The sequence below is a fragment of the Scyliorhinus torazame genome, chromosome 4, assembly GCF_047496885.1.
Source record: "Scyliorhinus torazame isolate Kashiwa2021f chromosome 4, sScyTor2.1, whole genome shotgun sequence".
Lineage (NCBI taxonomy): Eukaryota > Metazoa > Chordata > Chondrichthyes > Carcharhiniformes > Scyliorhinidae > Scyliorhinus > Scyliorhinus torazame.
The window spans coordinates 206,425,771-206,440,670 of NC_092710.1; the positions used below are offsets into that span (position 1 = coordinate 206,425,771).

The window sequence follows — 14,900 nt, forward strand, 5'->3', positions numbered from 1 at the left end:
CATGGGTGGTGAACTCGTCGATGAGGGCACAGGTGTGGACTCCGGGAGCGTGTCTTCAGGAGCTTCATTATTGTAGGTTGGCGAAGGGGGGAGGGGGATGTGGAGGCCCTGTAGGGGCGGGGGCGCTGTTTGGTGTAGGTTGGGGGGGGTAGGTTGGGGTGATGGTAGGGATCCTGCGGGTTCCAGGTCCTGGAGGGAGACCGTATCCTGTCGGCCATCGGGGAGCTCTACGTATGCGTACTGGGGGTTGGTGTGAAGGAACTAGACCCTCTCGACCAGGGGGTCAGACTTATGGCTCCTTATGTGTTTGTGGAGTAGGATGGGCTCCGGTGTCGTCAGCCAGGACGGAAGCGTGACCCCGGAAGTGGATTTCCTAGGGAAAACAAACAGGCGGTCATAAGGTGTCTCGTTTGTGGCTGTGCAAAGGAGTGACCTAATGGAGTGGAGTGCGTCGGGGAGGACCACCTGCCAGTGGGAAACTGGGAGATTCCTAGACAGTAGGGCCAGGAGGATGGACTTCCATACCATCACGTTCTCCCTCTCCACCTGCCCGTTTCCCCTGGGGTTATAGCTGGTCGTCCTGCTCGAGGCGATACCCTTACTGAGCAGGTACTGACGCAGTTCGTCACTCATGAACGACGAGCCCCGGTCACTGTGGACATAACTGGGGAAACCAAACAGGGTGAAGATACTATGCAGGGCTTTAATGACAGTGGGGGTGGTCATATCAGGGCAGGGGATGGCAAACGGGAAGCGGGAGAACTCATCTATGATGTTATGGAAGTACGTGTTGCGGTTATTAGAGGGGAGGGGCCCTTTGAAATCGATACCGAGGCGTCCAAAAGGCCGGGATGCCTTTACCAGGTGGGCCTTATCCGGTCGATTTACACTCTGCACAGATTTGGCAGTCTCTGGTTATAGCTCTGACCTCTTCGGTGGAGTAGGGCAGGTTGCGGGCCTTGATGGAATGGGCGGGCCGGGTGAGCCCCGAGTGGCAGAGGTCATCGCGGATAGCCCTTAGTCGGTCATCTTGCATGCTGGCGCATGTGCCACGGGACAGGGCATCTGGGGGCTGGTTGAGCTTCCCAGGACGATATACTATATCGTAGTTATAGGCGGAGAGTTCGATCCTCCACCTCAAGATCTTATCGTTCTTGATTTTGCCCCGCTGCGTGTTGTCGAACAGGAAAGCTACCGATCGTTGGTTGGCGTCGTGGTCCTGCTGATGGTGACATTGTCCAAGTACGGAAACGTGGCCCGCAGCCCGTACTGGTCCACCATTTGGTCCATCGCTCGTTGGAACACCGAAACCCCGTTCGCGACGCCAAAGGGGACCCGGAGGAAATGGAAAAGGCGGCCGTCTGCCTCAAAAGCCGTGTAGAGGCGGTCCTCCGGGCGGATTGGGAGCTGGTGGTATGCAGACTTCAGATCCACCGTGGAGAACACGCGGTAGTGCGCAATCTGATTTACCATGTCTGCAATCTGGGGAAGGGGGTACGCATCAAGTTGCGTAAACCGGTTAATGGTCTGGCTGTAATCAACCACCATCCGGAACTTTTCCCCGGTCTTGACGACCACCACCTGAGCTCTCCAGGGGCTGTTGCTGGCCTCTATGACCCCCTCCCACAGGAGACACTGGACCTCGGACCTAATGAACGTCCTGTCCTGCATGCTATACCGCCTGCTTCTGGTGGCTACTGGCTTGCAATCGGCGGTGAGGTTTGCGAAGAGAGGGGGGGGGGTCGATTTTTAGGGTCACGACGCTGCCTATGGTGAGCGGGGTCAGGGGCCCCCCAAACTTAAGAGTTAGGCTCCTGAGGTTGCATTGGAAGTCGAGTCCCAAAAGGAGAGGGCGCAGAGGTCAGGGAGCACATATAGTTGAAAATTAGCATATTCCGCGCCCTGTATCGCTAGGGTTGCAGTAGTGCAGCCTTGGATTTGCACCGAGTGCGACCCAGAGGCGAGGAATATGGGGCGTCATTCTCCGCCGGCGGGAGTCTCCGTTTTGCCGGCGCCTGGGGGTTTCCCGACGGCGTGGGGCTGCCCCACAATGGGAAACCCCATTGACCGGCCGGTGTTACGGAGACTCCCGCCGGCCGGTCGGGGCAGAAATGTGGCGGGGCGGGTAGGAGAAATTCGCCCATGGTTTGTTGCATCGGGAATATTGGGAGCGAGCAGCGTCTTACCATGTCCGGGTGAATGGAGCTCTCTGTGCTCCCGGTGTCGAAAAGGCAAGGTGTCTCGGATCCGTTAACCCAGACGGCCATCATGGAGCTCCGGAGGTGCTTAGGTCGCGACTGGTCCAGGGTGGCCGGCGGCATGATTGGAGGTGCGGGGGCGGCCCCGCGATGGCTGTCCATGTAGGTCGTACGCGTCGAGTGGCGTAGCAGATGGCGGCCCCCATGGATCGCACGTGGCCGGCCGCGTGGGGAGGATGGCCAAGATGGTGGCCCCCATGAGTCGCACATGTTATGCGGAGGCGGAGGCGGCAGACACGCTGCCACCTTGCGGGGTCTGCGGGCCTGTGAGTCTGTGGATCGGGTCTGTGAGTTCGAGTTCTTAGACCTGGCCGGGCAAACCTTGGCGAAGTGTCCTTTTCACCCGCAGCTGCTGCAGTTCGCGTTGCGGGCCGGGCAGTGCAGTCGGGGGTGTTGGGACTGGCCGCAAAAGTAGCAGGGTAGCCCCCCATGATGGGCGGGCAGCCGCGCGGCACAGGCCTGGGGTAGTTTCGGGTCGGGGGCCCATGAGGGGGTTGCGTGATCGGCCGGGAACGCAGTAAGGCTCTGAAAAGCGGCCTCCAGAGAGATAGCCAGTTTTCCCGTGTCGTCCAGGTCCTGGGCCCCTTTTTCAAGCAGGCGCTGTCTCACATAGTTCGATCGGACCCCCGCCACGTAAACGTCTCGGACGGCGAGCTCCATGTGCTGAGTGGCCGTAACGGCCTGGTAGTTACAGTTGCGCACGAGGGTTTTGAGGTCGGGTAGGTAATCATCTAGCGACTCCCCCCACGGGGCGCTGGCGGTGAGTGGTGAAGATGTGTCGCGCGTAGACCTCGGTCACAGGCCGCACATAGAGGCGTTCGAGTAGTGCGAGGGCCTTTGTATAGGAAGCAGCTTCGTCAAGCTGGACAGAAATGCGATGGCTCACCCGTGCGTGGAGGAGGCTCAGCTTCTGTTCGTCAGTGACAGATGGTGTAGACGACGCGGCGAGATAGGCCTTGAAGCATCGAAGCCAATGTGAAAATATTTCTTGCGCCTCCGCGGCCTGTGGATCAAGTTCCAGTCTGTCAGGTTTGAGGGCTGATTCTATCATAGTATTTTAAGCTGATGAAATTGATGGTACCATCAATTCACTCGAAGACACGTGGAGAAGTAAACCGTGGTTTTAATCAGCTTAGACCTGAGCCTGCCTGTGACCGGTACAACACTGAAGGCGGCCCAGCAGGTCAGCAGCTCTTATACTTCCTGTAAAGGGGGTGGAGCCATGGGCGGAGCCCATACATGCCCCAACATATCCCCTGTGGGTGAAGCCACACAATGGCCCATAGGTAGAGCCCACAGGGTTAATCACATAACACAGTGCACTGGTGAATTATCAGTAATTATACATTCACCACACAGCTCTTCACAAGAACGAAGTGTGTTTTGGTGTGCTGTACCCAGCGAAACTCTGGGTCACATACCAAGAAAGAGAATACTTCTTCACAACCCCCGCCGCAGCAAACAGGTTTGTCGAGGAACACGGGCTGGAAAACCAGCAGCTAGGGTAGAAATAAGGGGCCCCTGGCAGGGGGCAACAACATGCCGATGGGGGAGGGGTGAGGCAACGCCAGGCCCCCCTGCCCCCACCCCCACCACGGCGAGCGCACTCTGAATAAAAAGCAAACCACTGCCCGAGGGACAACTTCAGGTGGGAGACCAGGCCCCAGCACGAGGGAACGAGAGAAGCGGAGAAGGGAGAGCAAGCGAGGGGAGCGCAGGGTAGGACAGGGGAAGAGTGGGCAGAAAACCGTAGAGGCCGGGCAGGGGGGAAGCGAGACAGTAACTCCCGAGAGGGGGGCCACCGTACTAGTAGGAAAGCTAGCGCTGGGGGCATGGAACAAAGCAGGGCCGCAGCGCGCCCCCAACAGGGGGGAATGCGCCAGGCAGAGAGCGGGGGGACCACTCAACAGAGGCGGGAGAGCAAACGGGGATAGGAACAGGGGAAAGAGGGACAAAAGTGGGGTATACGGGAGAGGGGGAAAGGGAGAGACCGGGAGGGGGGCGGGGGGGGAGGACACAGGGAGGGAGAGACCGGCGGGGGGTGGGGGGGGGGGGCAGGGAAGGAGGGACAAACAAGGCTAGAAAAGGAATAGCAATAGGGCTACAAAGTGCCACAACCAAGGGCTCGAAACAAGGAATCGCTGTAAGCACCCACCCAGTACGGTCTCTGGGCGAAGGGAGACCCCAGAGTGCAGGGGGCTAGCCGCGTGGCGGACACACAGTAGGCGGCCATGTCAGGTGCCCCCTAGACAAAGATGAACCCTGGAGCGCAGGGACCCTACCGCATGGAGAGAGCAGTGACAGTGGCCATCCTGGACGGCCCCCTAACAAAGGGAAACCCCGGGGGGCAGGGGCGCGTCCACCAGGTAAGTGTGGCTAATCCCACAGGAGCGGGGGGACAGACGCCCCCCACCAGGATAGTCAACTGGAACATAAGGGGACTCAATGACCCAGTGAAGAGATCCAGAGTCCTCACCCACCTAAGAAATATGAGGGCCGACATAGTCTTCCTCCAAGAGACACACCTGAGAGAGCAGGACCGACCGTGGGTAAGAAAGGGCTGGGTGGGACAAACCTACCATTCCTGCTATGGGACAAGGGCCAGGGGGGTGGCGATATTGATCGGCAAGAGGACGATGTTTAGGGCGACAAAGACGGTTACGGACCCAGGGGGATGGTACGTCATGGTCAGCGGGGCCCTGGATGGGGCACCGGTAGTACTAGTTAACGTGTACGCACCCAATTGGGACGACACAAGCTTCATCAAGAAGACCAGGGCAGAAATCCCTGACATAGCGACGCACCGACTAATCATGGGGGGGGGACTTCAGCTGTGTACAGGACCCAAAGACAGACAGATCAAACCCCAAAACGGGGAAAACCTCAAGCATGGCAAGGGAACTCAGTCACTTTATGGAGCAGATGGGAGCGGTGGACCCCTGGAGGTTCACCTACCCGGGGGAGAAGGAATTCTCCTTCTTCTCCCCAGTACACGACGTATACACCAGAATTGACTTCTTTGTGGTGGGGAAAACGGTGCTTCCGGGGATAGACAAAATGGAATACACCGCAATTGTGATATCAGACCACGCTCCACACTACATGGACGTGAGGCTGGAGACGGGCAGGGCCCAACGCCCCACATGGAGGTTGGACGTTGCCCTACTAGCAGACAAGGCCTTCAACGGAAAGATATCGCGGGCCATAGCAGAGTACACGGAGAACAACCAAAACGGGGAGGTCTCACCCTCCACGTTCTGGGAAGCGCTAAAGGCCGTACTAAGAGGGGAAACCATCGCTTTCAAAGCGTGAAGAGATAGGGAGGAAAGGGCGGCTAGGCAGCAGCAGGTTGAGTCCATACTGGAGGTAGACCATAAATACTCCGAGGCCCCGACCGTAGAGCTCCTGGTGGAGAGGAAAGAGCTACAAAGGAACTTTGACCTGCTCTCCACCAGGAAAGCAATGCACCAACTCCGCCAGGCACGTGGGACCCTATACGAACACGGAGACAAAGCCAGCCGCCTATTGGCACACCAGCTGAGAAAGCAGGCAGCCACCAGAGAAATTGCACAAATCAGGGATACCAGAGGCACGCTAGAAACAGAAACAGAAAAGATCAACAAAACCTTCAAGGCCTTCTACCAAGGGCTGTACACCTCAGAGACCCCAATGGGGGAGTCCGGGATGAAACGGTTCCTTGATGGACTGGACATACCAGTCATGGGGGAGGGCAAAAAACGGAGCCTGGAAGCACCACTAGCACTGGGAGAGATCATGGACAGCATTAGCTCCATGCAGGTGGGGAAGGCGCCGGGACCAGACGGGTTCCCGGCGGACTTCTACAAAAGATTTGCGACAGCACTGGCCCAGCACCTGCGGGAGATGTTCACAGACTCACGAGCGAGGGGCACACTGCCGCCCACGCTAGCACAGGCCTCAATCTCGCTTATACCTAAGAAAGACAAAGACCCAACGGAATGTGGGTCATACAGACCCATCTCACTGCTGAACGCAGATACCAAAATACTGACCAAAATCCTAGCCAAAAGGCTAGAAGACTGCGTACCAGAGGTGGTCGCAGAGGACCAGACGGGCTTTGTCAAAGGTAGACAGCCTACCTCGAACATCAGGCACCTGCTGAACGTGATAATGACCCCATCCGGGGAGAGAACACCAGAGGTGATCGTCTCCCTAGATGCAGAAAAGGCCTTCGACAGAGTTGAGCGGAAATACCTCATAGGGTCTGGATCGGTTCGGGCTTGGAACAGGGCTCACCTCCTGGGTAAAACTCCTATACAACGCTCCCATGGCAAGCGTATGGACAAACAACACCAACTCTCAGTACTTCCAGCTGCACAGGGGCACCAGACAAGGATGCCCACTGTCCCGCTGCTCTTCGCTCTAGCGATCGAACCACTAGCAATCGCGCTCAGAGCGGCAAAAAGCTGGAGGGGGATCTGAAGGGGAGGCAGAGAGCACAGAGTCTCACTCTATGCAGATGACCTGCTCCTCTACATTTCAGACTCACAAAGCAGCATGGACGGAATCATCGCGCTCTTGAAAGAGTTTGGCGCCTTCTCGGGCTACAAACTCAACATGAGCAAAAGTGAGATCTTCCCAGTACACCCACAAGTATGGGGGACAGCACTAACGGGACTGCCGTTTATACAAGCCCAACACAAATTCCGCTACCTGGGGATCCAAATAGCCCACGACTGGAAAGGGATTCACAAATGGAAGCTCACCAGTCTGACAGAGGAAGTAAAAAAGGACCTGGAACACACTCCCACGCGGGGAGAGTCCAGACGATCAAAATGAATGTACTGCCCAGGTACCTCTTCCTACTTAGATCCATTCCGATCTACATACCCAAGGCCTTTTTCAAAGCACTGGACAAACTAATTGTGGTGAACGTATTGCTGCTACAATTCACCACTGTATTGTATTGTATTATGTCGATGCGCTTGTGGGCTCCGCCTGTGGCTCCGCCCCCTGGGGGTGGTACATAGATCTGCAGCCTGTAGCTGGCACTCAGTACAGAGCAGTCGCAGGCAGGCACGGATCTAGCTTATTAAAACCACTGTTCACTTCTACTAATCATCTCGTGTGAATTGGTGGCCGCATCACTAATTGTGGCATCCGTATGGGGGAGGAAGAATGCTAGGATCCCAAATAACAAAATCCAGGGGGTTCTAGCCCTCCCAAACCTACAATTCTACGACTGGGCGGCGACGGCCGAGCGAATAACGGGATGGATCAAGGAGCCAGAAGCCGAGTGGGTGCCGCGGAAGAGGCCTCCTGCAGGGGGGCCTCACTCCGGGCCCTCGCCACGGCAGCACTCCCATCCCCACCCAAAAAACACTCCAGCAGCCCAGTGGTGATAGCCACCCTCCAATCCTGGAACCAACTACGGCAGCAATTTGGCCTGATCAAAATGTCGGGTAAAGCTCCCATTTGCAACAGCCATAGGTTCACACCAGCGCTGACTGACGCCACCTTCAAAAGGTGGGGGCAGGACGGAAGGACACTGACAGTCAGGAACCTATACACAGACGGCAGGGTCACAACACTGGACGAACTGACAGAGAAATTCCAAATAGCCAACAGGAACGAGCTAAGGTATCTACAACTCAAAAATTTCCTCCAAAAGGAGACAAGGGCGTATCCACAACCGCCACGACAGACACTACTGGAAGAGTTCCTGGACGCAAGCATACTAGACAAAGGAAACTGCAGCGACCTGTATGACCGACTGGTAGAGAGGACCAACACCGTACTGGACACAACAAGAATGAAGTGGGAGGAGGACCTGGGGTTTGAAATAGGGTGGGGACTCTGGAGCGAAGCACTGCACAGGGTCAACACCACCTCCACGTGCGCAAGGCTCAGCCTGACGCAGCTAAAAGTGGTACATAGAGCCCACTTGACAAGAACCCGTATGAGTAGGTTCTTCCCGGAGGTGGAGGATAGATGGGAACGGTGCCAAGAAGGTGCGGCCAACCACGCCCACATGTTCTGGTCTTGCCCCAGACTTGTGGAGTACTGGACAGCCTGCTACGAGGCAATGTCCAAGGTGGTGGGGGTGAGGGTGGAGCCATGCCCGAAAGTGGCGGTCTTCAGGGTTTCAGACCAGCCAGATCTATTCCTGGGGAGGAGGGCGGATGTCCTTGCCTTTGCCTCCCTGATCGCCCGCCGTAGAATCCTGTTCGGCTGGCGGTCACCCAAAGCTGCAGACTGGCTGTCCGACCTCTCGGAATCCCTCCAAATGGAGAAAATCAAATTCGCCATCCGAGGGTCAGACGACGGCTTCCACAGAACGTGGGAGCCATTCACCCAATTGTTCCGAGACCTGTTTGTGGCCAACGAACAAGCAGCAGAATAGCCAGGTAGCCAAGAAACAGGGGAGAGTAGCCAAAGCATGAGAGGGAGAGATAGACCGGGAGAGGGGGGTGGGGGACAGCTAAACCTCTGAGGAAAGAAAGGCGAACCACAGGAGGGGGGAGAGGGGGGGGGGGGGGGAAGGGACAGGGAACAAGAGAGGAGAACCAGGGAGGTGGGGGGGGGGGGGGGGGGGGGGAGGCAGGGAAATGACAGCCGGAAGGAGAGCACGGGATACGATAACAAACTTGGCATCTCCAGGAACAGAGAACAAGGAGAATACAGGTGAAAGACGGTAGGAACGGCTGAAGCGGAGGTGAGCGCGAGATGACAACGGCAGCGAGATCCGTCCGGGAGAAGCAAGTGACAACATCAACACCAAACCCATTCGAGTATCGCCCTCTGTAATTGTTTCTCCGGCACCCAAATATATATTTACCTCCCCAGTCTCCAACCCCTCCTCCCCCCCCCCCCACAGTCGCCTACTTATGTGTTGTAAATAATTTTGCCAGCTGTACAGAGTTGCTGCTGTTGAGATAGACCGGGAGACCGGCACAATACCCTACCAGTTATTCTATTTTATTTTTTATTTTATTTATTATTATTCCTTTTTTTTAATATATGTTTGGGTGTGCCTTTCTCTTCTATATATGTATATATATATATATTTCTTATTCTGTGTACATAACGGTAAATTATACTTTGTTCAAAAACCCAATCAAAACAATTATTTAAAAAAAGGTACTTGCATGTCAAATAGTCCTTTGGAACATTTTTAGCTCGAATGCGAGCAGCTGGGCCATTATACATGTATAAATTCTCCACTGTTTCAAAATATTTAGTCATAAATTCAATTTGATCACAGTAAGTTTTATCCATTCCTGGAAGACAAAGAAATCCAGGAAAACAACAATAAGGCAATGTCATATTGCTAAAGTTTTGAAACTGCGTGAGCCACTTCAAATACTGCGTTTTCCAAGAATGACATTTGCATTTAGCGTAGTAAATAAAATAACAAATCTTCTTTGATTTTTACATTCTCATTGAGACCATTCTTGTTAATATTGGCAAAGCCTTTGTATAATTAACATTGAAGCAACTACAACTCTATGCACATATCATGCTTAATCACTAATAGTTACATTAATGAGATAACATTTATAACTACACATCCAGCACAGAGCTTGGTCCAGAAGCAGCTCAGATCATGTGATAAGTAGATGCTGCAAGATTTTCCATCCATATAACACAAGAACCCTGTGTAGCCCACGGCATTCCAAACATGAAATCCACTACATAAGTCTGATAGGGTTTCTCTGACAGACCCAGCTTTAAGGTTGGTGGATTTATTGCAACAAAATAAGCAGACGTTCAAAAGACCATCAGGATTAGACAGGTAAATCTGGGGTTCTCAGAGAATAGCTGGAGACATTAGTGAATGTTCACAATCATAATATGTAGTCATGCCTGAGGTTATTCATGAGGTCTCTGCCTTTTCAACCTTGCCCCTCATCCTAGATGTAGTGATCCTCAGGTTAAATCACCATCACTCAGCTCTCCTCCTCAAAGGGGAAAGCATGGTCATCTGGGACCATGGCGACTTTACTTTAATATAGTCAGAATATCAACTGAGCACCTAAGATTCTATTTCATTTTCTGAAATGTTTTATTCTTTTATCAGTTATTTATTTCAATGGGTTTAATTGTATTTATTTTGTAGTGCTGTCCTTTTTGGTAAAATAAAAATGACTGGATTGGCTCATATATTTGCAGTAGCGATGTGCCTTTCAGAATAGTAAATGTTCCTGCATGATAAGAATTTCGGGGCACCCACCTTGAAGATTTACCCACTTGGTCCACCGCGAGGTCCACCACAGCAGTGTCACGCTGACAAATGCCTGTCCCAATTCATGCCCACATGAATCCCAGCCCAATTTATGGCATCAGCACTATATTAATTTATTTTCAAACTTGTGTTTCTTTGTTCCAATACAACCTTATGTTCTGAGTGTATCTTTTGCATTGATGGCAAGTAATATTGAAAAGACATACCATGATCAGCTACAATGATGAGGTTAACACAATTGTGTAAGTTTTTTTGTTTGAGTCCATTCATCAACATTCCTACAACCTGATCAATTGCCTGTAATGCTTCAACCACCTGCAAAATAATGAGAGATATTTCATTAACTTTCAATCAAGACACGCACACTTAATTATTCAAACACCAGGTTTTGCTTTAACTTCAATTCATCAATTTGTAGAAGACCTTCCTATTTCAGACTTTTAAGACCCAGTTATCCAGAAACAAGTGGCAGTGTATTTGGAAATTCACTTGCAGTATTCTTGGGCTGAACATGTGTTGACTTCAATCCACGTCTAAAGCTTTGCTCACCGGCATTCTACAATTGTATAATTCTACTGCAGTGAAGAAGGAATATCCTTAGAAAGTCAAGACAGTATAGAAAATTTTGCTTTCAGATTCAAATTTTTAAAATATCACTGCCCTAAAAATGAGAGTTTGCTGTTTTCAGAAGTTCTCGCTGCTGATACAAAACTGGAAATCGACACTTCAGTTTGGGACGTGTGATAACCCTGTGGCGTGAAACATCTGACAGCACTAATGCTAAATGTGCCCTATAGTGGGAGTGCTACACATTTTGAGGATCCCCCGTAACTGTTTAGAAGTCAGTAAAGCACATTGGACGCTAAGAAGGCATTTGACCGGGTAGAATGGGGGTACTTGATGGCAGTTCTGGAACGGTTTGGGATTGGACCAAGATTTGTGAACTGGGTAAAGCTACTATATAAGGAGCCGAGGGCGAGTGTCTGCACAAACAACATCAGCTCGAGATACTTTTCTCTCCACCGTGGGACTAGGCAGGGATGTCCTATGTCCCCCCTGCTGTTTGCACTCGCGATTGAGCCGTTGGCCTTCGCATTAAGAAGTTCGGGGGTATGGAAAGGAATAATGCGTGAGGGGGATAGAGCATAGGGTGTCCTGCAAATATATGAGCCAATCCGACGACTTGCTGTTATACGTGTCGGAACCGAGTGTGTCGATAGGGGGAATATTGGAGCTGCTTCGAGTGTTTGGGTCTTTCTCGGGGTACAAACTAAATCTAGACAAGAGTGAGTATTTTGTGGTGTCTCGGCCGGGGGTGGGAGCAGGGATGGGGGGGCTGGCATTCCATAGGGCAGGGACTCACTTTAGGTACCTAGGGGTGCAGGTAGCCCGGGAGTGGAGGGGGGGGGGTGCTCCACAGGTACAACATTTCTAGTTTGGTGGGGAGAGTGAAAGCTGAACTGGCAAGGTGGGATGGACTCCCTCTGACACTGGCGGGTCGGGTCCAGGCGGTTAAAATTAACGTGTTGCTGCGATTTCTGTTTATTTTTCAATGCCTGCCGATTTTCCTGCCAAAGGCTTTTTTCAGAGAGATTGAGGGAAGGATTACTTCGTTCATATCGGGAGGGAAGGTGGCCAGAGTTACAAAGGTGCTGCTACAGAGGGGAAGGCAGGCAGGGGGTTTGGGACTTCCAAACCTGATGTATTACTACTGGGCGGCGAATGTGGAGAAGGTGCGGAGCTGGGTCAGAGGGGTGGATTCCCAGTGGGTCAGAATGGAGGTGAGTTTGTGCAGGGGGTCGGGATTGAAAGCACGAGCAACAGCGCCGCTCCCGATGGCCCCGGGGAAATACTGAGGGAGTCCGGTAATAATAGCTTCATTGAGAATTTGGAGGCAGTTTCGCCAACAGTTCGGGTTGGGGGCAGGGTCAAGGGAAATGCCGATTCGGGGGAACCACGGATTTGAGCCAGGGAAGTGGGATGGAAATTTTCGGAAATGGGAGGAGAAGGGGATTAAGATACTAAAAGATCTGTTTCTTAGGGGTCGGTTTGCAGGATTGAAGGAGCTGGAAGCGAAGTATGTGCTGGAGCAGGGGGAAATGTTTAGATACATGCAGGTTCGAGATTTTGCCAGAAAGTAGATACAGAGCTCCCTGGTGGAGCCGGCCTCCACATTGCTGGAGGAGGTGCTGACGACAGGGGGACAGGAGAAAGGGGTAGCGTCGGCGGTTTACGGAGCTATTTTGGAAGAAGAGAAGGCACCACTGGAAGGGATCAAAGCAAAGTGGGAGGAAGAGTTGGGAGAGGATATGGAGGAGGGGTTCTGGTGTGATATGGAGGAGGGGTTCTGGTGTGAGGTGCTCCGGAGAGTGAGTGCCTCCACCTTGTGCGCGAGGTTGGGGCTGATACAGCTGAGAGGGTATACAAATTCTTTGCAGGAGTAGAAGATGTGTGTGAAGGTTGCGGGGGGGGGGGGGGGGGCGCTAATCACGTTCATATGTTTTGGTCCTGTCCGAAGCTGGAGGATTACTGGAAGGAGGTTTTTAGGGTAATTTCTAAAGTGGTGTACGTCAAACTGGACCCGGGCCCCCGGGAGGCCATATTCGGGGTGTCGGACCAGCCAGGGTTGGAAACGGGTGCGGAGGCAGATGTTGTCGCCTTTGCCTCGTTGATCACCCGAAGGCGTATCCTGATAAGTTGGAGGGCAGCCTCTCCACCCTGTGCCCTGGCGTGGCGGGGGGACCTGTTGGAATTCTTGACTCTTGAGAAGATTACATTTGAACTGAGGGGAAGGATGGAGGGGTTCTACAATTCATGGGCATTATTCATTCTGCACTTTCAAGAACTGGATAACATCGAACATTAGTTGGGGGGGGGTGGGTGGGAGGGTTGGGGGGAGGGGGGCTGTGTGTGTTAATGGTGACTATGGGTGATCCCTGATTCCTTTTTGTCATTTGTTTATGTTAACATGCGGGCTAATGTTTGGGGGTTGGTGGGAGGATGGGATTGTTGTTGTTGATATGGGGAATTACATATTTGTTACTGATTATTGTTTATTGTTGGTGGGTGTAAATTTGGGAGAAAATGTGAAAAAGGAGAATAAAAAATATTTTTTTAAAAAGAAGTCAGTAAAGCAATATCACTGCAAGATGGGCAGACACAGGCTAAGATTTATATAAAGTACAGAGTTACAAATTATAAAGAAACTAAACTATAAAAGGAAAAAGTTAAAATTGATATTTGATAAATATATCTGAATTCCAAGGTCATCAAAATAAGATCGTCTGGATTCTCTCTTCCTCAGACTAGGTGTTGACGCCGGGACAGGATTTGTGGAGTTCCACAACAGCAAAACTGGTGCCGCACTTGGACCGATTCAATGACCGTTAAGGAGCTAGCACCAGCCCCACGTGGAACACAATCAATTCAATGAGAAACGGTGCCGGATTCACCGGATTCACAATTGACACTCAGGAGGCTGACAAGCTGCAGTCGCCCATACACACTTTACTCCGCACTCACACCAACCCAGCCAACACGATGACAGCGAGGAAAGCAGCACCCCGTTTCACCGACGCTGAGCTTGTGACCCTCCTGGATGCTGTAGGGGAGAGGAGGGTAACCCTGTACCCCGGCCTAGGAAGGAGGCTGCCTGCCACTGTCCTTCGCTATGCCTGGTGGCAGAGGCAGTCAGCGCTTGTGGTCTAATCATGCGTGTTTTCGGTATTGAAGGAGCTGCTAGTGATGGGACTGGCCCTTCTGGTGTCTCCCGCCCACAGCCACAGCCAGAACCCCGGGTGCAGAGCAGCAGCAACGACACCAACAAAGTATTGGCCCAGCCATGCATGCCATCCTGGCTAACAACACATGGGTGGCATCCGCGTTGGAGGCATTTGAGGCGAGGGTTCCTGCTTTGCATCAGCATGTCCAAGACCTGGGGCATTCTGTGCAGGCGGTGGCTGAGACTCAGAACAGGGCAGCCCTTTCACAGGCAGCCACGTGCCAGAGCCACCTCGACATTGCAGCGGCACTCCTCAGCATGGCCCAGTCACAGCGCGCCATTGCTGAGAGCGACAACGGCATTGCCCAGGCGCTGGCCCACGTGGCACAGATATAGAGGATTGTGGTCCAGTCCCAGTGGGAGGTGGTGCAGTCACTGGCTGATGTGGTGCAGTCCCAGATGGAGATGGTTCTCCTCCTCCAGCACATCAAAGAGTGCATGCAGACTCTGGCCTAGACGAGAGTGGGCCTCCAGGACTTGCAGCCCCAGAGGAAACAATCAGGCTGAGCCTCAAAGGATAGCTGCACTTGCACCCCCATCCCATGGAGTAACCGGGCCACTGGGCACCCCAAGGTAGGAGGAGGTGATGGGGCCCGTGCCGGTGACTCCCGCAGGGGAGGTGCCGGAACCCTACCCC

At 53.0% G+C, this 14,900-nt stretch overlaps 1 protein-coding gene across 1 annotated transcript in view; it reads right to left on the reverse strand.

The window, feature by feature from the left end:
* Nucleotides 1–14,900, reverse strand: part of LOC140410712 (ectonucleotide pyrophosphatase/phosphodiesterase family member 3-like) — a 249,137-nt gene that overhangs the window by 94,439 nt on the left and 139,798 nt on the right. Inside the window, exons 12-13 of the mRNA XM_072499153.1 lie at nucleotides 10,689–10,797; nucleotides 9,386–9,517 (exon numbers count right to left, since the gene is read on the reverse strand). Coding sequence (XP_072355254.1) covers nucleotides 9,386–9,517; nucleotides 10,689–10,797 — 241 coding nt within the window. The remainder of the gene's footprint in view (nucleotides 1–9,385; nucleotides 9,518–10,688; nucleotides 10,798–14,900) is intronic.